The sequence below is a fragment of the Haemaphysalis longicornis genome, unplaced genomic scaffold, assembly GCF_048455015.1.
Source record: "Haemaphysalis longicornis isolate Haplotype H1 unplaced genomic scaffold, Haemaphysalis longicornis Haplotype H1 scaffold_20, whole genome shotgun sequence".
NCBI classification, from domain to species: Eukaryota; Metazoa; Arthropoda; class Arachnida; order Ixodida; family Ixodidae; genus Haemaphysalis; species Haemaphysalis longicornis.
This window is the reverse complement of record NW_027526296.1, coordinates 5,515,182-5,541,408: the sequence shown is the minus strand read 5'-3', so window position 1 is coordinate 5,541,408 and position 26,227 is coordinate 5,515,182. Positions and strand designations below refer to the sequence as shown.

Sequence of the window (26,227 nt, the reverse complement as noted above, 5' to 3'; positions counted from 1 at the left end):
AAAATCGAGCTGGTTGGTGGGCGGGTTTCTCAGTCCAGGACAGAAAGCAAGAGTAATTTTCTTCAGTTCGTATTCGACCCCGAGTAGGCCAGGGTTTCTTCTTTACGCCTGAAGGGGTTGGAAAACAATAAATAGCGGCTTGGAGATATTCATCGGTTGTGATTCTTCATAATACTGAAAACAGCCACGTACACTATTTCTTGTGTTTCTTAGCGAGTATATCAAGCCTTCAACACCGTAGTCATGTCTAACTGTTCCGTTTGAGATTCAGTTCGTTAGTTACGATAGAAATTCCGGGCGGAAAATTCGCCTTTGAGTACGCTGGACAACGTCGTCTGCGCCATTTCGCGGCGGCGTAGCACAAACCTTCTCATTGCATTTGAATGTGAATAAACGCACGCTGCGAATATGCACCTTCGTGTACGCAGCCATACCGAAAGCCAATTTCTGAAGAAGGTAGTGTATGCCTTAGAGCCTGACGAAAATATCCACACGAACTATGTGCGCCTCTCAAACATCCCCAAACCTCCTAATAAGACGTGTGTGGCAGGTGCAGAAAAATTAATGCGTTGGGCATAGAAAAAATATTCTCCTGATACAAGTCAACAACAACGAAATAAATAGAAGACAAGCGTTTTGTTTCCTGCTTTGCGATGCGTGTGTAGGGACGCGTTGCTCGGTGCGTGGCATTACACTGTTGAGCCTTCATAAGAACATGATCTATAAAATACTTCAGGGGAGCCTACGCATTTTGCATACGTATCGAGGAGCTCTGAGCCCTGAACCTCGCAAATAAGCTAGAAAGGACGAGTTACACACGATTATCTGACCGATGCTCTGAAGAAAGTTGGTCTCTCTCTCCTCGTTCGTTGCAAACTTGGGCGGTATACAGCTTGAAGTTATTCTGAGTTATCGGAGGATGGAAAAATAACTGAATTACTGGAAATACGCTTCTTGATGCCCTAAAAGATCAAAGCGCGCGATTTTTAGCTTAGGCTTAAATTGCTGCCCCTCACTAGCGGACCACAGAGGCGTGAGTGTGGCAGCAGCGCAAGTGTAGCAGACGACAGTGGCGCGAGTTCCTAAGCTGACGTCAGAGAGCCAGGGGGCGCCACTGAAACATCTCACCTAAGGTCCCTAAAATTACTAAGGTAGCGCCAACTGCTTCCTCCTTCTCCGCTGACCTCCTCTTTTTTCTTTCCCCTCACCCACGGCGCCGCGGTCCCTTTAACGCCGCGGCGGTGCCGCCATTTTTGTTGGCTGCTTCAGAGCACACGCCCTCGCAACGCTTCGGGCCACTCGCTGCAGTTTTTCGTGCAGTTTGCTCTTGTTTTCGCGCCGCAATCGCTCTTTGGTAGCATTTATAGGATTTCGAGAGCCCCGTTTTACCAACACGCATTGAGTGAGGGTGTTTTGTTTTATATTTTTGTCTACAAGGGGATATTTGCGGGGTGGATGCCGCTGGCGCATACGCCCAGCGCAGTTTTTGTTTACGTGTGCGGCATGCTGTAACATCTCAGGATAGCTCGTGAATGCGAAAGGATCGAGCGAGGACATTTCAAACTGCTCTGTTACGGTAGTTCTGTTCTTGCATTCGCGTGCATGTGGTCGTGCAATCACTGCACAGAGGTCTTGCGCACGGTTCGCGGCAGTATAGGCTATTTTATTTACTTCGTCCTGGGAGCTGCCATTTTATCAGTGGGCTGTGTTGGCGGCCCTACAATTGGCGCACTCAGAAGGAAGATGTAACTGCGCATGCGCAACACAGCCCAGAGCGTACTCAGATTTTATTAAAGATTAACAGATGAAAAGGTTCATACAGAGCGCTTCATTCGCAAATGCCGTCGTTCGAGCGCTGCGCTGGTGTCCTTGCATTCGCCTTTCTTGCGATGACTGTGAATCATCAGCGGCGTTCACTCTGCGCCCGCTTTTACTAACGGCCTACATCCTACCCTAATTCCGCGCACTTAGGGTGTTTTGCCGTTTTTGTAGAAGTGTTTCTTTCACCTTCATGTCGCTATAGGCTGCTGTGAATAGATTAAAAAAATATACACATGCTGTTGTGCGTGTGTGCAGGTACAGGCGACCACAGAATAAACCGGACCAAGTGAGCGGTGCGCGAAAACTATCGGCGCGACACCTTCCGGCCCAGCACCTGCTGTCGAAATAGCGGAGGGCGCATGCATGTCCCTCCCTATAGTTTGCGCATGTCAGTTTCCTTGATTTCAGCTGCGGCACTTCGTTCCTCTCGAATGCGACGCGCGGAGGCGTCTCAATTGCGCGGTGCGCCTATACCGAGCGGCGTGATGCTTGGCAGCAACCTGCAGCGTGCGACATGCGCTGATGCCGCGTAACTGTGCGTTCATCTGTGAACGTTTGTTCGGCGCTCTTTTTATCATTTTATACACTGGAATGCAAACTGGCGTTGAAGAAAGTTACGATAAAGATTCACACATGACTGAACCAGTGCTGGTCTTTATGCGACGAACAAACACTTGATTTCAAGCACTGAAAAACAGCGATGGTTTATTCGCTTCGGAAAAATAGACCGAAATACACAATTGTAAGTTGTAAGTGACTTGCTATTGAAAAGCGATGAGGCGTTTCCTTCCATGCCACTTATTGGGCAGCGATAGCTATGAAGCGTATAAAGCAAGTAACTCGTCCCATGGCCATATTCGTGAAGAATGTCGTCCCGCGTCCCCGTCGAGCAACGGGGGCACATCGTGCGACTTTTCATCGAAGGGACTACTCAGCGGGAAATTTGCCGCCTCACCGGGATTTCTAGGACTTCTGCAAGCCGCATTATCCAAGCTGACCGCGATGATCAGGGGAGACTGAATGAAGCAGAGCTCAGCGGCGGCCTATAAGTCACCAGGGAGAAGCTGGAACTACTGATTGTCGCCGCCGCTGTTGCAGATCCCTTCCTCCCTGCAAAATAAATTCACTCTTAATAAAAAAGGTCGTAAAAAGGGAGTAACTGCCGTATTTACTAACTCCTTACGAACCTTACTACCCCGAGGTTTTGCACGTAGGCTCTGGCACTAACAACTGCATGGTTAGTAAATTAACTGAGTGTAGGAAGTGGTAGCACTAGATTAAGGTCGTGCTTATGACTAGGTTGTGCATGGCCAGTTAGTAAACGCATGTAGCTCAGAACAGTGCTATCGCTGGGACTTTACTAGTGGGGGTAGTGGTGTTTACTGCCTGCTTCGGTTAGTAATTTTGACAAGTGCTACATTTACTACCTCCAGTTACTGAGTACCTATTGTATACTGGGACAAGTAACTTGTTAGTATTCCATTAGTGAATGCTCCGACCTTTTTTTTAAGAGTGTTCGACAGAAGCTGTCATTGAATGTCTCTTGAATGTATCTGTCATTTGAGTGTATCTGGCAGCGCAGAAACCGCACCTAACGGACCGCCTGAGGCTGGAAAAGCTGGAGTTCGCGCGGGCGGTGGAGCTGCAGTGGACAACGGACGAGTGGAAGGAAGGTATATTCACAGACGAATCGACTTTCTCCACTCACTGGGATCAACAGCGGCGTGTTTGGCTTCCGATGAGCTGCAGGTACGAAACTGAACTGTGAAACGTAGCTGGTAATGTGCATTCTAGACGATACATAAAATACTATAGCGTAAGAAGACAAATTGATAGCACGGTTTAATGTGAAAATTGCTGAGCATTCCTTCGGGGGTCCCGAGTGCAACGCTAAGCGTAATTGTTAAGGCTAGCAATGCATAACTGCCTCTTAATAACTATATTTCGGAGCAACCGATGTGCAATTTCCCTGTAAACTTTATTCAGCTGGGTTCATTTAAAACAGTTTAATCGTAGTTTTATAACCCTTTGATGACCAGTGTTTCTCAGGAGCAATAACTCAAACAATATTTTTTTCTCTCGCACTTTATGTTTTTCGACATTTAACACCATCTATCGGCAGACAAAGGATCCCGGATCTTCAAAAATTAAAGAAGAGAGAGCAGCACGTTCTTCCATGTGCTAAAAAGATATTGTTTACGCGTGTCAACAAGCATCGAGCCCGGGTGGCTCACTGCGCTAGCGACAGGTAAGCGAAATTGTGCAATTACGTTGTTATTACAAATTATAGCAACACAAACTTTACGTTATTCTCTTCACTTCAACCATAAATCATGCTCATGAAGGTACCTTTCTTGTTCAAGTGATATATGGGTAGCCAGCGCCCAGTGTTTCCCAGTGCCGACTGTGTCCTATCGTCCGTCCTAATGAACCAAATTTTTTTCTGACTTCAAATTTGTGATGTCCGGAGTCCTGTTAGATCATAAAAACATTCTCACACGCTTAGGCAAAATAATAAAGTTTTGGGCATCAAAGGGATCAGCACCGTTTGTTAAGCGTTTCTAGTCGCTGTTTTTATGAAACACATTTTATGAACAAACATTCTCAGATGAACGCACAGTTACGCGGCGTCAGCGTATGCCGCATGCTGCCGGCTGCTGCCAAGCATCACGCCGCTCGGTAGGCGCACCGCGCAAGGCGCCGCCGCGCGACGCATTCGAGACGAACGAAGTGCTGCAGCTGGCATCAAGGAAACTGACATGCACAAACTCTAGGGAGGGACACGCATGCGCCCTCCGCTATCTCGACAGCAGGCGCTGGGCCGGAAGGTGTCGCGCCGATAGTTTTCGCGCACCGCTCGCTTGGTCCGGTTTATTCTGTCGCCGCCTGTGCAGCGACGTGAAAGGTCCCTGCGTCCCCGACTTCGCAGCCGGATACACTAAACTGCACTTGCGGCCGTTCGTTCATGTGCGAACCCAGTGAAAAACGCAGGCTTGAAATTCTGGGAATAGGCGCCAGCGAAGACTGCGATCAATCGATCTCGTAAACTGAAATTACAGATTTTGTGGCCTCTTATTTCTCATACGAACCAGAGATCGAGTCCCTCTATAGGTACAAATTATGTAACTAATTACTAGAGTTAATAATTCATACAATACGTTCTTTTACCGGGCGCGGTCGTTTACAGCTGTTATTAATGGAGGCGCGTGGACAGAATAGTTTTGTGATGGGATATATTCTGGCATATTTGTACATTGCACTAACACAGGAATACACCCGAAAGAAATTCCAAAGAAAACCAATGTCACGATGATTATCAAGAGAAAACAACATCACAAAAAATCAGAACATCCCCCTCGCGAGGGGCACGATCAAATGCAGAGCATTTCCGCGGGGGGCGTGCCTGCAAGTCTTATGGATTACGTATTGGTTGTTGTTCTTGTAATTGTTGTCTTCCAGCGTAGACATTGTCGATGAAGTCGATGGTGAAACGAAACGTGCCGTGAACCCCCTGCCGCGGCTATTACGCAACGTGGAGAGGCTACGACGCAACGTGGCGCGGCTATGACGCAACACAATCCAACACAATCCACTTTAATCCAACCCAATCCAAATCCAATCCAAGCCAAGCCAATCCAATCCAATCCAATCCAATCCAATCCAATCCAATCCAATGCCCTTCGCGAGATTGTGTTATGCGCCGAAATCGCGCCACCACATCAACGCGAACCGAACGCGGCGAGAGAGGGTGTTGCGAGCGGAGAGAAGGCGAGGAGGAAGCGGGGGAGAGGGCGCACCTGTGGCCGACGGTTGAATGAGTCAAGGATATAAGGCGCGTGCGTAACCTTCCATTCTGTGTCGGCTCCGTGGAGCAGTCGGTAAAGTGCCGTGTACCTTGCGTTCCGCCCGCAGAGTCGTGGGATCGAAACCTGGCGCCGGAAGGTAGTATTTCTTTATATAGTGTAGGGTGCGGACTACGTAGTGATGCGGACTACGGACGCCAACGCGGGTGACATCGTGAGTTACTAAAACGCTCTGCATTTAAAAGAATTAGTGCCACCAAAAAGATATTTTATTTGAACAAACGTCCGTGATGACGCCGTGCAGGTGGCTTGTGTTGCTGACGTGACTTCCTGCTGGGAGTGGCATTCGGGTTTAGTTTTTTAACGCCAAGCTTCTCCAATATCCTTTGCTCGAATTGATTCGTGAAATAACCCCATTGAGAAGGGAAAAAAATGTCACCACCGAGTTTGAAATGCGCCACAAACACTCCGCAAATATAGGCAACAATGCATTGTAGAAGAGAGTTAGTGGCCGTTCTGCCGTCAGCATAGCATGGTCAAATTCATGTTCGCGCATCTGCTCAGTGCCGCGCCCACGCTCAACTCGCTTACACAAAACCCGTTTACAAGCGCTTAGCTGGACAAAAATAGGTCTGCTGAAAATAACATAGTCGCCCAGTCTGTTTTGGTTCAAATCGCAATGACTGGATACACTGCGCCGTTGACTACTAAGATGAAGTAAGCGCGCACACTGCAAATGCACGTGTAATGAAACGTAAGATGTAATTAACGGTCCTCTGTGTATACACGGAAGAAAGGGCGTGTAGCCGTTGCGGTGCGAATATGCATTTCAAGTGCCCATTCAAAGGTGCGCGAATTTACAAAGCGATAACCGAAATTGCGAATCAAAGGTACGTCAACGGCGCGGTCACTATAGACTATAGCTGGCATTAAATTTCCTAGCCGCAATTTTTTTTCTCTCGTAACAGCCTCAATTTGCGCCGCGCCGACCAAACCCATATTACGCAGCAAATCACTCCAACGTCATAACAACGGGATTATAATACAACCCGGGTCGCTAACACAAAAAACATGACTTCACGCCACAAAGAGCTTACACGCACTCGGGACGCACACGCTACATGGTCAGACGCAAGCTGCCGTCGGCCAAAACAAGCGCGAATTCAGGTGAACAATTCTCGCGTCACGAAAACCTTATGACAACCGGCTGAACATGCTACGCCGCTGATAATTATGCAGGAAGTTAAGCGCGCGCATTACAAATACACGGCCTCTTAACCAAACAAAGCTTACGACGGGACGAACTCACCGCTGCGCGCAATGCCTACTCAGAACAAAGGGTGGACGACGGTCGCGGAGGGAATACGCATTTCTTCGTAAGTGACCGCTCAAGCTTGCACAGAATTTAACAGAGCAAGAACAAGCATTCAGAAACTACCTAGCCAAAGAGTGATGGCAGCGTCGGCCTGAAGTAGGCCCATTCAAATCTTTGCAGCCAAATTTTTCTCGTTTCTGCGTCGCGTTTCCCGGACGGAAAACGAAGTCTTTTGCCCTCCCTGACGATATTCGCGCTGCCTAAAGCCCGTACTACATGGAGCGATTTCGACTGCGAATTCGCTGATGCGGCGCCGCTCGAGCGGCAAAACCACCTTTTTTCGTTGCTGCGGCAAAGTGCCAAACATTTGAAGCGGTCGAGCAAACGCCGCTCGTGCGGCGCACCTGCGGCCAATAGGAGCACAGCTCGGCACCACTTGCACGCTTGGAAACCAGATGGCGTTGCTTGTATGAGCGCGACAAAAACGCGGGCACACCAAAACGTCTTCTCTGCTGTGTGTGCGTATATTGATAAAGAATTGGCGATTCTTATATAAAACCGCAAATAAACTTATATTTACCGCAAACCAGGCAGAAACAACTTGCCAAGAAAGTAAAATAAAACCACCCTTGTTAAAATCACAACACCTTTGCTGGTGGCAAACTTAATTCAGTCTGCAAACAAGGCGCATCTGCAATGCGAAAATCGCGGCGTTCGCAGGCCCCATGTAGACGACAATTCCAGGTATTGCGAACTTCGCAAGTGCGAATGTTCGTTCCAGCGGATTCGCAGGCGAAATTCGCTCCATGTAGAACGGGCTTAAAGGGACCCCGAAAAGCTTTGTGAAGGTGGCAATCAAATGTATTCAGGTGGTAAAACACATAACGGGGGATTTTTGAGCCAAGTGTGAGCCCCATACGTTGTACAGATAATTTGTAAACAATTTTTGAAGATCGCCTTTCTCAGCCGATGAGCGCGACGCCGCAGCGAGCCGACCGCGGGTGACGCAACGGCGACCGCGGGTGACGCAACGGCGATCGCTGCTGACGCAACGGCGAAGGCGCCCCCTGATTCGCCCAATCGCCGGCAAGGTCGGCCGCCGGCGGCGTCACTGCCATTGGCTTCCGGCTGCTCTTCCTCCTTCCTGCGCGATCCCGAGGCAAAGGCGGGTCCGCAGTGATTGACGCGAGCCTAGGCGCAGGAATGAAGCTAGCTGCTTTGAAGGAGGCAGAGAGGGAGGAGGAGTCGATCGGCAAGTGGGGAGAGGTGCATTTAATTGCTTCTGGCGCAGCTAATACTGAATGTAGATCAATAATTCCAACGGCATTGCATCGCTATATTGGTGCTACGTGACAATACAGGCCTTTTGTAACTTTTACAGAAGGCTTTTCTGGGTCCCTTTAAGGCACAACACATCGGCACCGAGAAGCAACATAAAGCGACACCGATGCGACATTTGTTCGGAACGAGCCGCTAATTCTTACTTTGCTATTGGCTGGCGCGTACGATAAAGCCGGCACTGAAGCTCCATGGCTCGGCAGCCAGTAATGGCGCCGCAGCGGCGCCGTTGCGCAATCTCCCAGCCAGCGAGGCGACCCGGCGGCGGAGGCAGAAGAAAAATACCACGTGACTTTTCTGTTGGCCAATGGCGGGCGGCGCTGGCCGGAGAAAAAGAAAATAGCAAAACCCAGAGGAGGAAAGGGTGCGCGGGTGAGGGCGAAAGGCGGCGAGATCATAGAATGGCGCTACCTTAGTAATTTTAGGGGCCTTAATCTCACCGCCAGTAGTTGCCGGATTTGACTGCCAACGGCCGTATGGGCAAGTTTTCCTTTTGTTTGTTATTTTTCTTACAATGAGCTGCAGTTGCGCTATTATAACGATTAATGTCTTAGCTTCGCCATCTACGCATTTTGTTCAGATGCATGGTATTGTACACTTCGCGTTGGGGTGCTTCGGCAAAAAACGTGGTCACAATAATGAATTGCCAGATTTAGCTATCAATACGCAATTTGGGGACTGCTCGTTTTGTTCATTTGTGGTTGTCGTTTTGCTCTGCTTCATTTAGTTTTTCTTTCTTACAATGCTGTCCATTTAAACTTTGTGCTACTGAGCCGAAGGGCGCGGGTTCGTTTCCCTGCCGGGGAGCCCGCTTTTCTGATGGAGGTGAAAAGCAAAAACGCCCGTGTGTACGAGATTTCGGCGCCCGTTGAAGAACCTCGGGTGGTCAAAACTAATCCGGAACCCTCCACTACGGCGCGCCTCGTCGCTTGTGAGGCGTCGGCGCGTTAAACTGCATGATAAATCAATCAATCAATCAATCAATCAATCAATTAATCAATCGATCGATCGATCGATCAATCAATCGATCGATCGATCTCCATTTGCACTGTTGCAACGATTAGACGTCTCCATTAACAACGCCTCTTTGTGCTAGAAGGCATCCGTTTGGGCATTCGGCAAAGAACGCTTACGCAATAAGAAAATGTACTCGTGACAGAGAGATTACAAAGGATTCTCGCGTCGGAAGCAAAGGAACCTGCATTAGATCCCCAGAGCTTCGGTTGGCGGAAGTATTTTGTTTTCTACAAACGAGAACCGTGGCGCACGCGCGCAGCCACCCGCGACGAACTTACGGCGACGGATGCGAAATGGCCGCCACAGGGCGAAAAGTGACCGTTACAGTGAGTTATCAACTGCTGTCACAGTAAAAATCACTAATTGTGATAGCGAAAAGCATAATAACTTGTCCGGCAACCTCTATATACTACGCACGCGTGACTTCTTTGCTTGGGTGGCTGTAATCGCGCATGAATCGACCCAAAACACCATTCACACCACAGGCGCCGATAACGTAGCGCCAACCGGCGGTCGCTACCCGCCGTCCCACGATGCGCTATTCAAATTTAAACGAAACGCTGGCAAGAAAGTAGAAACGTGTGTCGTCCTCGTGATGAGCAACCACCCGTATTTGCGTGTTTGTCTCGCGAATCAGCCCCTCGGCGTCCGCACGACCAGCGCGTGGGAAGCGAGCGTGGGCTGTTGTCCGCCGCTATCGCCAGCAGAACGCGAGACATATCCGATGACTGGAAAGCCGAGATGCGCGGACGTTGCCCGGCGAAGGAAAACACACTCCGTCCGTTCACCGTACAAGAAATCGCGTTCCGGGCAAGGCAAACCTTTCCACAGCCACGTGCAACCAGCCGTGAATGTTCTTTTCAGAGAATCAATTATTCACGTCCTGCACGCAGCCGCCCCACTCATGATTTCATGCATTCGATTTGCGCATGCTTCAAGTACAAACCCCATTCGCAATTACGGTCGTTTATTTCGTTGTCATTCGCGTCAAGAAGCGATACAAAGGATTATGACCATATATAGCAGCTAGCTCTGCGAATTGTTTAACAACTGTGACTGCGCGCGCTTCGCATCCTCCCTCCTTCTCCGCCATTTTTAACTTTTTACTCTTTTTCAAGAACGTGTCGACAGAAACCCGGCGGGCTGCAAGGGGAAACCAGCGAGGGTGACGGCACGCGAGGCTTCTCGGAGGGAGAAGCGCGCTGTACGGCGATGACGTCACGAGCGGCCCCCTGAACGGGATGGTCGAGTCGGCGGAGCTCCGTGATTGGCTGAAAGTTCCCTCCGCGAGGAGGGGGACCAGTTACGGCAGTTCCCGCCGTCTCTGCGCTTAACTCTCGGCGGCCGTCGGCACACGCAGTGAGCGCGGCGCTGCTACAAGTGTCAGTGGCGAGCGAGCGAGCTACTCGGCAAGTGGTGGGGGCGCATTTCTTGACGCGGCAGGAGGCCGGCACGCGGCGGAGCAGCAGCAGTAGCGGACGCCGCCACCATGGATCAGCTCTTCGGCAATTTGAAGGGCTTCTTCAAGACCGACTTCACTGTCATCGACAACAATGTGTTCCGGCTGCACTACAAGGCGACCGTGTGCATCCTCATCGCGTTCAGCATCCTCGTCACCGGCAGGCAGTACATCGGCGACCCCATCGACTGCATCAGCAAGGACGCCGTGCCCCCTAACCTGCTGGATACGTTCTGCTGGATTCACACCACCTTCTCGCTGACGGACGCCTGGCACAAGAAGGTCGGCGTGCAGGTTCCCTACCCCGGCGTGGACAAGTACACGCCGGGCGAGAAGCGCGTCTACCACGCCTACTACCAGTGGGTCTGCTTCGTGCTGTTCCTGCAGGCGGTGCTGTTCTACGTGCCGCGCTATTTCTGGAAGGCGGTCGAGGGCGGCCGCATCAAGAACCTCATCCTGGGCCTGAACAACCCCATCCTGCCCGAGGAGGCCAAGGAGAACAGCCGCAAGCTCCTCGTCGAGTACCTCTCGATCAACCTGAACAACCACAACCTGTTCTTCTACGGCTATGTGACGGCCGAGGTGTGCAACTTCGTCAACGTGGTCGGCCAGATGTTCCTCATGGACATGTTCCTGGGCGGCGAGTTCTCCAGCTACGGCTCCAAGGTGCTGCAGTTCACCGAGTGGGACTGGTCGGTGCGCTACGACCCCATGATCAGGGTGTTCCCCCGTCTGACCAAGTGCACCTTCCACATGTTCGGCTCCTCGGGAGACGTGCAGAAGCACGATGCTATGTGCATCCTGCCCATCAACATCATCAACGAGAAGATCTACGTGTTCCTCTGGTTCTGGTTCATCATCCTCGCGTGCATGTCCGGTGCCGTGCTCATCTACCGCGCCTTCATCATCTTCCTGCCCCGCGTGCGCTTCTCGGTGCTGTCGCGCCGCGCCAAGCTGGCCAACAAGGACTACGTCGAGCGCGTCTGCGACCGCTGCAAGCTTGGCGACTGGCTGGTGCTGGACCTGCTGTGCAAGAACATGGACCCCATCAACTTCAGAGATCTCATCAACGACTACGTTCGCCGACTCGACCACAAGAGCATCGACAACGCGTAACGCCGCGTCTCCCCGCGAAACTACTCGACGCGCGACGCTGCGGTTCGTAGCCGAGCTTTGAACCGGCAAGTCGTGCCCTTCTTTCTTCTCGCCTTCGTCTCTTCTCTACTTTCCTCACGAACCCGGCAGCTCTAGGTTTCTGCCGGAATGCATGCGTTGCTGTTACTTTGAGGAAAAAAAACTGGGCCGAGCTTTCTTTGTCTGGCGGAAGAAGCCAGCCGGGACCAATATTCTTCTTTTTTTTTTTTTTTTACATTCTTCGCGAGGGGCGAGCTTCCCATTTTACGCGTTGCCTTCGGGCAAAGCTTCATAAGTGCCAAGCAGAATTAAGGAGGGAGCAATTATCAGGCTAGCCGTCATGCTGCCACCGTTTTCTTTCTTTTTACGTTCGAAGTGTTACGTCACTGTACGAGTAACAAAGCACGTATTTTAGAAATGCATCTGCTACAGATCAAAGATAGCAAACCGACCAATGCGTGTAACCCTTGTGTGAGAGTTTGCGACTGCTTTTTTAGTCATCCGGAATCTCTGATATGACAATGGAGGAAGCAATATCGTAGCAATTTACTTTTTTTTTTCTGCCATTTGAGAGTGTGCTGTGTGTGTGCGTAGTCGGTTGCGGTGTCAGTGCGCCAAGTTATCAGTTTTTATCACCGTGCACTATAACAAAGAAAAGGTGAAAAAAAAAATCCCCATGTTGCTGACAGTATATCAATGCACGGTTCGACTTTGTTAGCATTTTTTTTCTTTTCGGCAATGTCTTTTGACGGCTACTTTACTTTCGGTGGCGTTCATCGGGCCAGTGAATTCGTAGTTACCGTTGTTACAGTATCTTCATTAGAGTGCAGAGTTCCAAAACGCAGTGTTGTTGAGTGTTCGACACTTGGCCATGTCACTTACAGCGATAAGAAATTGGAGGCTATGCCTTCACTCGCGCGCATTATCACACCAGCTGTGCGCAGCGCCATCTTGTGCCTTGGAGAGTCACCGATTGCCTCTGTATACGCGCCGTTCGCGTGGAGCAATATTTTTGCGGATTGTTTCATGTTACTCAATAGTGCCTTCGATGTATAAAACAACAACAATCGTAAAGGTCTTCCACTTTTTGTATGCGCTGTTGCAGCTTAGTCTCCTATTTAACGTTGCGCGGAGACTTGGTTGCGATTCTTGTGGTGCAAAGTCGGTTATCTGCATTTCTTTTGTTTTGTCGTCATTCCATTTTGTTTGGTGACTGTCGGATGTGGTGCTTGTTTGTACTTTCCTTCCGAATGCGTTGATTTTGTGCCCGATTCGGGCGGTAGCCCTGTAAGTATGCCGATTAAGTTTATCTTGCCTAACGAGTTCAAGTGTCTTATCGGCTTTGAACCGACAGGACGCCGTTCTAGTGTCATTTGACGCGTTCAAGTGTTGCTCTAGTAGTGTCTCGTCCGCGCAGTGAGCGGTGATTTGCCAAACAGTTTTTTTTTTTGTAGCATTCTCATTTTGTGTTATCTTCCATCGTACAATTTGTTGGATAAAATATAGGCTGGTGCCTGCAGTATCAAATGGGTTATTTTTGTACCGCGATCAAATATGTAAGATACGCAAGTGTGACTTTTTTTTTTTTGCGTGAGTGTGTTTGATTGTTTTCCCGGATATTTGTGGTGCGACGAATAAAGGTTACATAGAAAACGTTTCCACGCTGCCAACATGCATTTCTCTCTTTTTTTTATTTCACGAGAGCCCGAGGTGGATGGTCAAAGTGCAAGCCATTGGCGATAACCCTACATTCGGGCCGCTTGGAGGAAGATTTTCCTAGGACATATCGCCTCGAGGGCTGTCTGGTAATCGCTACTTTATTTAGAAGGTGGTCGACAATCATACTCCTAGCTGTGGTACTTTTTTTTTCTGATAGTAGCAAAAAACAAAACAAGCGCCTTCGTTCCAGATTTAGGCGAGTGCCAGGTACTCTTAATTCGTGTAAGCACTCTACGAACGTGCTCTACAGCGACGCTGCCCGTAGTTATGGTTTGATTAACGTCGGGCCGTCGACACGCTAAACTTGGCGTTGTGAATTCACTTTCCCTATAAAATGGGATCGTCTCACTTCTCATGTCTTGAGCAGCCACTCCGCGTTTTTAATTTCTGTGTTTGAAGTGTTCAGATATGCCTGCCTCTTAGCGCCTCTTTACTGGCAGTAGAGCGTCAAAAACCAGGCTTCTCCTACCAAGTCCCCCGTGGTGCGTAGCCTTTACACGAAACGGTTTCGCCACAACGCTTGTGTAACGTGCATCGCGTCGGCTGGAGGGGGTGTCGCCGAGGTTGCACAAAACCACATGTCTCGCGTCATCCCACCCTCCACGCTTCAAACATGTACAGTGCGCAACACACGTCTCTAGCAGCGAGTTAAACTTGAACTAATTATACACCTCAAAACTGCCGGCACGAACTCTTCGCAAAAATGTTGGGGTCAGAAGAGGTGGGCATAAACATCAGAACGCCGCATTAGTTCTCTTCAAATCCTTCTCGGGCGAAGCCTAGCAATACGAAAGCTGTGTTATAGATAAGCATGTCGCGCCTATTACAACAGCCTAATGTGGAATGGTCAATACTCATACCAGAGTCCTTCAATGCTGCTCATACGTAAATCAGTTTCCGCATTAAGGCGGCAATTCCCTGGACTCAAAGCGCGCGTTCCGCCCTGGTGAAGATGGGCTTCGCCGCAAGGCTTCTGTATAAGGTCAACAAGCGCGGCCCGAGGACGTTGGCTCGGCCTGCGGCGGAAGTCACCAGACGGAGCGTGAGGACCGTGTTTGCTACGCCTTGGCGTCTCTGGCCTGCTGCTCCGCTCGGTTGTAGACGACGAACGCAGTTCTGTTTGTTGTTGTTGGTCAGGCGAAAGAGCTCCGGTCCAGCCATGAGGACATCTGTTGATGTCTTAAACGGGAGAGGTCCGCGAGGAGGGAGCTGTAACGAGTTGTGTTCCACGTTTTGGTGCCTAATGTTTTTTAAATGACAGCTGCAGCACGCTCGCTGGCTTTCTTGGGCGTCTTAAAGAGGGCACTGCCTGAAATTCCCGTTAACTGCACCGAGGTAAATACACTGGCCGTTTTGATGCTGCATGTTTTTTTTTTTTTTTTTAATAAGGACGCTACGTCTGGTGGGTTTCGCAGATATGTAATTTCTTACGCGAAAAATGCTGGCGTAACTTTTAGGGGCCAAGTCCGTCAGGGGCTGAGGCTGTTGGCGTCTCCTGTATTCGTAGTGATTGTCGTTTCCAGTAGTCACGCTACTAAAACACCGGGTCACTCGATTACGCCTCTCGCTGAAGCGCTTCGTAACGCGCACTAAAATTAACACCGAAACACTCGCTTCGCGCTTCAAAGACACGAGACTTGCAGCAAAGCTGTATACCTCCACCCCCAGCGGTTTCATCTCCCTGGGCGAAAACGCCAAGGCGCCAGGAATACACTTATACACTGCATGCTTCGCCCCTCACCAGGCTTCACGTTAGTGGAGATGGCCTGGGATTTTTCTTGTCTTAGCCATCCAAAATTATTGTTTTACGGGCGAAGCACCTGAAGGCCGAGGCTTGTCCGGCGTCCGTGCTCACGGCACAGCACCGTGTAAATCGAGACATCTGTGGACAAAAGGTTCACAAAAAGTTAGAGAGAGTGTGCTCCTGGAGATCCGTGGTGCGCATGCGCGCTGAGCATTGAATTGAATTGGATTAGAAATCGTTTTAGCAGCAGTAATCACTCTCACGGGTGTTTTACGGTAAGACCGATCCCCAGTGCTTCGCCCACTCGTCATGATTCACTTCGTGGAGATGCGTGAATTTTTTTTCCTTTTCTTTTAACTACGCTGCGGCTGGTGGTTTTCGCAGATATCTAATTTCTTGCGCAAAAAATGTTGGCGCAGCTCTTTTTGCTGTCGCTCAAGCACACGGTATGTTTCTGGTAAGCCGCACCTGAGTCCTTCAATTCACTGGACTGTGACCGCACAAAAACCGCATGCTGCGTTCGGCAAGCTACGGTTACTGAAAGTTACCACGTTTAGATGCTATAGGTGGCACCGCCTGAAAAGCGTGCACCAAGGGTAGTTACAAACATGGTCTATTAATAACATCGTAAAGCTTCGAATGCACACGCAGGCTGTGTTCTCGGTCTCTGCGTCGATTGCACGAATCTTTTCCGCGGAAAAGATCGTTCAAAAGCCACGGTCTGACCACCTCGCCAGTTTGCGATTTCGGCTACAAGAAAGGAATCTACAAGTACGCGAGGAAATGCTTCAGACATTGCGAGTGCGTTTGGTCGGTATAAACTACGCGTGAACGATGAAAAAAACGATATTACTGCACGATTGGTGAACATTTCGATAACAGGAGACCCTCATTGGTTTGCAAATGGAAAACAAATGTGACGTCATTACGGCCGATAACTGCGATGAACATCTGGTACTTGGTTGTGTTGCGAGCTAAATTTAGAGGTAATTTAAACTAATGCACTGCTCCTCAGCTAAATGGTGAAGCGCCGTTCTATGAGCACAATGTAACGTAAGTACGGGTTTTACAAATTCGCTTCGCTAACACCGACTCGAAACACCCGCCCCGGAGGCTCAGCGGCTATATGCCCATGGATGCGGGTTCGATTCCGACCGCGGTGGTTGCTTTTCTGATGGAGGCGAAAAGCGAAAACGCCCCTGTGTTTAAGATTTCGGCGCACGTTAAATCCCCGGGTTGTCAAAATTAATCCGGAGCCCTCAACTACGGCGCGCCTCATCGCCTGCGTTGCGTGGGCGCGTTAAACTCCACAATCAATCGACACCGGTCCACTCGAAAACTACAGAAATAGCGCCCTCGTGTTGCATTCCCGCTCAGCCATTTCCTTGACACACTTCTGGTCTTGGTCGGCATGTTTGGACTTCTTTTTTTTGCGGAAGTTGGCCTTGTGCTTGAACTTTGTCCCCTGACCTATAACGCGGTTCTGAGATCATCTTTTTCCGGTATCTAGTGACGCTTCGTACACGCATCCCGGTTAGTATCGTTCGTGCGACCCAACAAAGATGCGCCCTGTGCAAGGAAAATCGGCTCTTCTTTTTTCGTCTCAATCTTCCGAACGTCATTGTCTTGGGAAGCAGGAGAGATGGGGGCTGCCGATACGAACACATCGGGGTCGACATCCGGGACGAGCCGTCGTTGTCGCCTGGCCGGCCCCTGTGAGATGGAAGACGCTGCAGGGCTCGCGGGATGACGCAACGTCGAGGAGGAACCGGTCGACAGCGATCACCTTTCATCCCGCACAGCACAATGATGGCGCCCCCCCCCCTTCTTCCTGGCCGGCGTCCACGGAGCGCGATGCAGTTCCGACCATCCCATGACGCGCTGGCATTTACGGCGATTGGCTTTCACGAGGATCTCTCCTTGCACCGCGTTTGTGCCGGCGCATTGTTCTCTGCCTCGTCCTCGTTTTGCACTTCGTGCACGTCGTCCAAAGCACGTTGTTATGACACCAATGAGCTTTTCCCCCCTTATTTCTCTTCTCTGCCGCGTTCGCTTACCCAATAATGGATCTTATCGTAATCGTCTCACTGCTTGCGCCCACTGCAGCACGAAAGCCTCTGCCAAATATTTCCAGCCGTTTCTCTAGCATGAGTTGCCTGAGTCCATTCTATGCCCTCTGATTTTTCTTAGATAATCTCTCCATGAATCCCCATTGCGTTTACCATTTAAATTAACAACAAACAAAAATTGTGTTTAAAAGTTCGAAAGTTGAGGTTTTAACGTGCCGAAGCTATAGCGTCTAGTCTGCTCCGTGGTCTAGTCTTTCAGGCCCCCCGTGGGGGGGCTCAGGATTAATTTCGGCCACCTGGGGTTCTTTAACATGCGGAGAAATCTCTACCCCAGGGCATTAACGATTTTCGCTTGCAGCGGGAAAGCATACACCGCAGCCGAAATCGAAGCCGTGCCCTTTGGCTCAGCAGCACGACGCCTTGGACGCTGCGCAACCGCGGCGGGTTAAAAAAAATCGAAGGTAATGTCTAAAAGACATGAGGTGGCGCCAGTGCTGGTGTCATGAGGAGGTAACAGTGCTGGCGCAAATCTTGAGAGGGAAATGAGGTGCAGTCCTAATCTGACTATGCTGCGTTCGGTAAGTATTCCGAAATGCTCGTTCTTATCAGCTGCCTGGTCACTGAAACGACTGGAATGCATACTGTCACGATGCCAAAGACGACGCGGGAAAACAAGTTTATTGGAGCGAACTTGTGCTCCCCTAACAAATCAAAGAATACACAGGCGGCGAAGCAGCAGTCAGCAAAGTGACGTACGCAAGCGAGTGTCGCCGATCGGAATACCGCGGCGTCTGCTCTGCAAGCTTTTATCTTTCGGCGCGAGTGTTTCTCGAACCGTCGATTTACATCTAGAACATTGTAGATCAAAGAAGATTGTTCGAGGCTAGTGAAGTTAGGACGAAACGCTCTCCGTATCAGAATGAGATAACCCGTGCGGAATAAAAATAAAGAATGGAACACGCGCTTCGCTTGGGACACAGATAGCGCGGCCGGGCACTAAAAACAAAACATACTCAAACAAACCCAATGGCCAGTTCGTGGCAATACTTTTAACAGCGCTAACAAGACGGAGAGAAAGACAGGAGGGCGGAACAGGCTCTGCTTCGTCCTCCATTCTTCGTCCCCGTCTTGCTAGCGCTGTTCGAAGTATGCTACATATAGCTCGGCTTTCTTGACGACTGGAATACAACAAATGCGAATGACATATGGGGCGGAAACAGGGTTCCCATTACGCGTCTGCAAACTTAGATCGGCCCAGCGAGCCATGAAGCTAAAATGGTATAGGTGTAACACAGATACTTTGGGGATTGATTGATTCAAGCCTTTATTGCAGAGCTGTGGAGGCCTACAGGCCGTCTATGGCAGTTGGGAAAGGAACGGATTGGTAGGGGACCGAAGTCCTTTGTCAAACTAGTCTGGGTAGTCACTCCCAGACTACATTAATCTGGCTTGGTGTACGCCGCTGCTTACACCAAAACTGCCTAGCGCTTTCAGAAAATCAGTATGACTGGGTCAGTGTCTGGAGGGACTTCATCAAACAATATCAGGAGTTATAAATTCTGATTATAAACGATTATAATCCTTTTGACAACCGACCAGCTACTATACGTTAACTATTGCTCCAAGAATTCATAATTTTTCCCTTGGGTTGACTGCTTGGAGCTCACTGTAGGGTACGGGGAAAGCTTCGGGGATTAGGAGGTACTGCCAAGACAGGTTAAACGTACGTGTGCCTGTAGGCTTCACGTATGTCCTCGCAATCTGTCGCGTGGACCGGTAGAGTCGGTAGCGCTCGACATGCCGTCCGTACTCTCTGGATTTCAGTCAAGCTGTGCAACTCGGCTCGTCATGGCGCTGTGGGGCTCTTCTCGGGTAAACTCTCCCCGTCGAGTCTACGCCGTTCCGGCAGCATTGCAGTAATTCAATAAATAAAGAGAGCCGAATATCGCCTCTGCTGAACAGGGGGGCAAGCACCAAATCGTGAGATCAGTTGGGATAAGTCACGTGTCGTTGCTGTCCTGACGTTTAAATTGTATCTGGAATCTCCGATTGTTTAGGCAATTTGACGAAAGACACGCTTAACTGCGCCGACAGGAATCTTATCTTGCAAGGTGATTTGGTGAGATGTTGCTGCCGCGTATACTTAAACTCTGTTCTTCTTTTTATCGATTTTTGCCGACGTCCCTGCTTTTTTTTTTTTTTTCTTATTATTATTCCTTGTCTTGATTCGAAAGGCGGCCGTCGAAGCCTTCATTTTATTTTCCTTCGCCCGGTCTAAGTGCTCTGGTTACGTAAGTGCGAAATGAACTGTTCCGAACGACCTCCCGAAAAAAGACAGACGGGGCAATCAAGCGCGTCTACGTGCTTATAAGTTACGTTACGCATATCCACCGGGCCGGCGATAAGGCACCTACGCTACGGCCAAAGAGTGCCAGTTGAGGCTGGAAACAACGTATCGCTTGTTGCTCCTTGCTCACCTTAGTGCCTAGATAAGCTCAAATGCGCGTGCATTAGGTATTTATTCCCGATTTCGTTCCGGCAACCGACCGCCTGAAGCCGTGCACGGGGCGAGGTGAATGACGCGTCGAAGCAAGGCGTTGGCTGAGCCGCCACGGACCAGAAACAGGCGGTTTGGCCGAGGCGCCGTGTGATATGCGTACGCACGCGGCCTGGGAATGCGATGACCCCGTTTCCGGAAATGTTGCATGCAGCGGCCGCCCCGGCCAGGTGGCGCTCTTGTCGCGCCGGAAAACGGAACAGCGCCCTTTTTCTTCCCTCCCCAAGAAAAGAAAAAAAGTGGGAGGGGGAAGACGCAAGCGGGGTTGTGGCTCGGTCACGAACCGCATCCTGAATGGAACCAGCGGCGTCTTCGCGTACACACTACTCCTGCCCGCTGCCCCAGCGACCCATTCAAGCTGCAGCCACCACGTAGAGTAGAAAGGGAAGTCGGAAGGAAGACTTCCGCAGCTGTTGGTTGGTCTCCTTTATGCGAGCTTCCCCCGCTTTCCTTTCCTTGCTTCCCCCCTTGCTCCCTTTTTTTCCTTGCGGAACCTGCCACCCCGACGTAAGATGATCGTCGTGGGGCGCCTCCCTCTCGCCTCTCAAGGAGCGGCGGGTCGGGGCTACGTTCTCGCTGAAGGTCGCCTTCAAGGTTGGGCCCGCCCGTCGCAAAGCAAACACGACCGACGGCGAGTGCACCAGCAGGCTGCGAATATCGTCTTTCTGTCTTTCTCTTTCCTTTTCTTTTTTTTTGAGCCTCTAGGCAGAGTCGTGATGCAACAGTCCTGGCTGGACGCTCGGGCGTATCTTGCCAAGCACCGGACGGGGGATCAGGTGCGAAGTATAAAATAAAAACAATAAAATCAGGATAAATGTTCTGATTGGAGATGTTGAAGAATAAAGAGGTTTGAAGGGGCAGTATCTGCGATTGTAGCACACTGAATCACTCTTGCTGTTCGAAATAGAAGTGGGGTGGGCTCAGTCGATGTCACCATGTCGGTCGGCGATCTGAAGAGACAGCACAGCCTGCCTGGAAGCGCGCGCTATCCGCCGCTATAGATGCACTGCCCACAGCTTCGTGCTCAACCTACCTGGAAAGGGAGTCATTCCGTGTATCGCCGTGGTAAACCTTGTTTCTGGATGTTGAGCTATCACAGGTATACAAGTGGAAACAACTTTACGTGAGCATGCATTAACTGGTCCCCGTCGAGACCACGGCGGCTGTTTTTTTTCGGGCAGAGGTAAGGAAAAAAAAAATCGCGGTGTGTGCAAAATTTCGGTGCAGATTAAAGAAGCACGCCTGCTATAGTTTGAAAGGAAAAGCAACCCAGGTGAGTGTAGTGTTTGCAGTTACTACCAATAGCGCCTTCTATAATAATATGTGGCACTACTCAGCCGCCTTCGAGGTATTCTCTACTGGCCACCATGTTCTACTTCGGTGCTACGTCGAGCTGTTACGTCACAACCTGCCCTTCCTGGAAACTGTTCTAGCTGCTGATGTTCGTTAGCCGTCGTTGTTTTATTGTTTTGGCCTGAAATGGGGCTAACCATGGTCGCAGGGATTGACCGGTCGGGACTATGGGCTGCGGGAACGTCCGTGTTTGTCTAGCAGCGGCCTTGAACCGGACTTTTCGAATCCCCGACTGTATATTGAGGATCCCCTTCTTCGGCGCCGTATTCCGTATGGGCTGTCTCGACCCCAGTCAACTTTACTTTGTAGACTGTGGTTGGGAGTGACCTTCACGAAAGCCTACTCCTTCCTCATCGGGATGGCCAGCAGCGTCCACTGTGACGCCTGCGGGGCGGAAGAGACTATAGAACATGTGCTGTGTCGCTGCCCCGAATACTCGTCGGAGAGGAGCGTGCTTGCCACCGCGCTGAGCCGACTGGACAATCGACCATTTACGGTGGAAACTATTCTAAGTCATCGGTCTTCACCATCGACCTCGCAGAAGGCGACGAAAGCCCTTTTACGTTTCCTGAGTGAAACGAACTTGCTTGAAAGACTATAGTGCCCGAAACGGGACTAGAGTGCGCGCTTTCCCACTCCTATCTCTTCCTCTTCTCCCCCCCTTTTTATTCCCTGAACCCCATTCCCCCAGTGCAGGGTCGGCTCCGGTCTTTTCGGTACAGGACGTTTCGGTACAGGGCGTTTCGGTACGGTCTTTTCGGTGCACGGGCGTTTCGGTACACGGGCGTTTCGGGACACGGGCGTTTCGGGACACGGACCTTTCGGTACAGGACATTTCGGTACAGGGCGGTTCGGTACAGGTCGTTTCGTTTCAGCGAGCGCTTTAGGCTGCGAGCGTTGTTTACGGGGTGGTTACAAGCACGGAATTTGTACCTGTTTATTACAGATGTTCTTGTTCGAAATTCTGCGTTATTTTAGGCCAGCAGTTGGTCATGCGGCCTTCCCAAAAAAACCTCTGTTGATTTGTTAAATATTAGCTGCGATATTTGTAGCATTCAGACAACCTATAAGTGTTCATTATTTTGTTTCGTAGCGACCTATTATCACCAGAATGTTATATAACAAATCAGTGATAGTATCATCGTGTTTTTCACTCGTTTTTTTGACGACTTATTATCGCCTGTTTATTTTTTCGAAAATCAGTGAGGTAAATATTTTCTTTTTGCACTTTGCGGAAACCCTTCGACAACGGTTCCGTCCCGACTTATTCGTAGTTAGCAGGGACTGCGGCGGGTTTATTGTGTTTGTGAGTCAAATTTAGAAATGCTTTGTAATGACGTTGAAAGCACTCTGTAATGTTTTATGCAGCATACATACAGTTATTCTTCTTCGCAAGGACTGCTCATCTGAAATTCTTGGCGTTTTGCTAATATGGTCGTGACCTGAGACCAATCCGAGACCTGCTGCTCCCCATAATCAGTACTTTTTTGAGCCGCACAGCGTTAAAATGATGTTCGCAGAAGCAGGCGTCGGCACGACATTATACATGGCATATATATATAAAAAAAACAAGTGCCGACTGCAACAGGCATGCTGTAGGTTAAAATGAGCCGCTGCAACTCAAATCGCGTGGGATGATGTAAGTGAAAAACCCAGTGTAACACATTAGCGCTACTATTCCGACGGATAATGTTTCTAACTGCACTGTTAAACCATTTCATTCTTATTTATAAGATAGGTGTTTACTTAGTTTAACAGCCCTGAAGAGCGCTTAGTGCGTAAGAAATATTTCCCGCAGCAAACATGCACGTCAAAGCAGCGTCCCCGAATAGGAGCCACGTTGGATCGTGGCTCATTGGTACCTCTGAAGTACGGTACTTTTGTGACAAAGAACTTCGCTACTCAGAACAAAATTTAAAAGAAATGCGAAACAGGATGCGAAAAGAAATGCGAAAAGTAAACAAATGAAACAGGATCGAGGAACTATCCTCAACAAATATTTACAGGAGAAATCGCTTGAAAAGCATGCGGATTCGTAAGTAGGCGTTAAACAATCACAATATGAGCTCAGAAGCCGTCTTAAAAAATAGATCCTAGAGATCCTGTGCAAAATCAAATCAAAACAAAAACAAAATAAACAACTAACTGATATGTTCATGCAGCGAAAACTCTTTAAACCCGTAAATTTTTTATTCTGGACCAAAATTTTGGACCGAAGGGGCTGCGGTACCCCAATGGAGGTTCCCCGTGGGGTCAGTCATCTGTCTTACCAGAATTTCTCTGGACGCACGGGGAGTTGGGGAGGAGCGTGCATGGCTTGCGGCGGAGCTTGCCTAAAACGCTCGCCCTAAGATCGGGCTCCCGCTGACATTCGTGCCGCTAACCATTCGGGGTACCAAGGCATGTTTTTTTTTTTTTAGCAGAATGCGCCGAAGCCCAAAAGATCACGTGGGCGACGACGGTATGGGAAACGCGAGGGCGCAAATAAAAAATTCAGCCCCGCGAGAGGACGAATATTTAGTATTTCTTTTTTTTATTGTAGTGTTTAACGCGCCGACGCAAAACGCAGGCGATGAGGCGCGCCGTAGTGGAGGGCTCCGGATTAATTTTGACAACCTGGGTATCTTTAACGTGCGCCGAAATCTCGTACACACGGGCGTTTTAGCTTTTCGCCTCCATCAGAAAAGCGGCCACCGTGGCCGGTAATCGTACCCGCGACCTCGTGCTCAGCAGCGCAACGCCTTAGCCACTGTGCCACCGCGGCGGGTATAAAATGCATGATGATATTGTCGATAAAGAAACGAAGTAATGAACAAGCTATATATTTTCTGGCTACGGTTACGCAAATAGGCATTTTTTTGGCAAGGCCGCATAAATTTCTACTGGACTAAAGTAACGCAGAAATGCAAGCAACAACAGTTGTAATAAACATGTTCGATTTGCGTACTTGCAACTCCCATGTTAACAACGCACGCGAATTTGGCCGCCTCAAACGCTCGCTCGAATTCGTTATCGCACCGAAACGCCCTGTACCGAACCGCCCTGTACCGAAATGTCCTGTACCGAAACACCCGTGTCCCGAAACGCCCGTGTCCCGAAACGCCCGTGTCCCGAAACGTCCGTGTACCGAAAAGACCGGGCTCTACACCTGGTTGACCTCCCGGCCTTTCCGTTCTTTTTTCTTCTTCTTCTATATTTTTGACAGACGGTAACCTTTCCAAAGTGCCGAAACGGGAAAACTTTGATCTGTCTGTCTGTCTGTCTGTCTGTCTGTCTGTCTGTCTGTCTGTCTGTCTGTCTGTCTGTCTGTCTGTCTGTCTGTCCGTCCGTGCGTCCCTCAATTCAGCCACCCGGCCGTAAGTTGAAAGAATGCTAGAACAAGAAGTATACGTAAGCAAGACCCTTACAAACTACTAATATAGGTGTCGTGCGTCGTACATGTCAGAATTGTTCTACAAAAACAAAATATCAGGCGTATTTGAGGAAAGACACGGGTAATTAAGTGACAGCGTTCGTTTAATTGAAAACAGATGCAGGATTGGTTTTTAATTAAAAGGCGGTAAAAACGGCGTCGAAGGTAGGCGAGCTAAAAGTGAATACTAAACACATGGTTGTCTCTTCAAGCTGTTACAAAAACAATGAAAAAAAAAAGGCCCCAACACATAGCGCGCGAGCAGGGCTAACGCGGGAAGATAGAATCGAATTCAGCATATCTGCAGTTGCATCCATTATGGAGGGAGGGAGAGGAGGTGAGGATAACAGCGGGAGGGGAAGGGAAGAGGGTGCTGCGAGGAAGGGACGTCAAAAGAAGGCTACCGTCTTTCCCCGACATTTGCAGCGAAGCAATCAGATACGTTACAAATTTTTTTTTTGTTTGTGGTTTGGGTAGAGATTTATTACGCGAACCATGGTTCTCCTACCTCCTGGAATAAATGGCATAAGCCTGAGTATAAAACCCGTCAATATCATACCGATCGGCTGACGATCCATGACCCCAAGTGGGCGCGATTCTCGCTTCCCAACCCGTCGGTTTCGATGTCCGGTACTAACAAGTGTGTTTATATTAATGACAAAAGCTATTGTTAGCATGAGAATTCGGGTCACTATAAACATCTTCACAGCGTTCGCATTTAGTAATTCCGTGTCTGTGCATTGATATTTGAGCTTACGGTATATATACGATATCCCAAAACAGTTGCGTATGATGGGAAGCCCCGTAGGATTTTGGCTTTGAGAAGCAGAGATTTTTTTAAGGACCATGCTAAAAATGTTGTAACACGCACAACAATTTGAACTTTAATGGGTACGGCTAAAGGCATTTTATGTTTGCAAAAAAAGATGGCATACGTTCGCGTAGAAAATGTAACGAGAACGTGAAAATATGAACTGAAGCACACAAAGTTTAAAAGTTATTTCATACAAGTAAAATATTTATAGCGCAATTTCCGCATATTCACAAATTTGGGGCTGTAATGCCCCTACTTAAGATAGATTATACAGCCAACGATGAGAGGCTTTTGGTTCGTCAATGGCGGTGCTTGTATGTTTTCGTCGAGTCCATCGTAAGCCATCACGAGCATTGTCCTGTGGAAAAAATGGAGGAAGCTCGCACTGACGCGTAAAACGTGGAAGGTAGCGAAGCTGTACGCAACCTTCTCGACCATCACGAAGGTTTAAGTGCATGATTGCATCCGATTTGCTTCTTCTTCGCTGCCGCAACGATGACCTCTACTCCATCACTGTTGCCATAAGTCCGAGCTTCTTTCATTTCTTTGGAAGTGATAATCGTTCGGAGCGTAGCTGTGACATGTCTGTATCGTTCCGAGAAAGTGTTGCCACGATAACGGCGAACGCTGGAGTTTTTTTTTTTTTTATGGGGAAGGGGGGGGGGGATTTCG

At 49.5% G+C, this 26,227-nt stretch overlaps 1 protein-coding gene across 1 annotated transcript; it reads left to right on the top strand.

Moving 5' to 3' along the window:
- The first annotated feature begins 10,616 nt into the window (after window positions 1-10,616).
- On the top strand, window positions 10,617-13,544 carry LOC144172335 (innexin inx2-like). Its single transcript, XM_077701094.1, has one exon. The coding sequence runs from the start codon at window positions 10,784-10,786 to the stop codon at window positions 11,867-11,869; it is 1,086 nt and encodes a 361-aa protein (XP_077557220.1). The 5' UTR covers window positions 10,617-10,783; the 3' UTR covers window positions 11,870-13,544.
- The last annotated feature ends 12,683 nt before the right edge of the window (window positions 13,545-26,227 follow it).

What these genes read in the sequence shown, in the direction of transcription:
- LOC144172335 (XM_077701094.1), top strand. Translation starts at nt 10,784, where the DNA reads ATGGATCAGCTCTTCGGCAATTTGAAGGGCTTCTTCAAGACCGACTTC.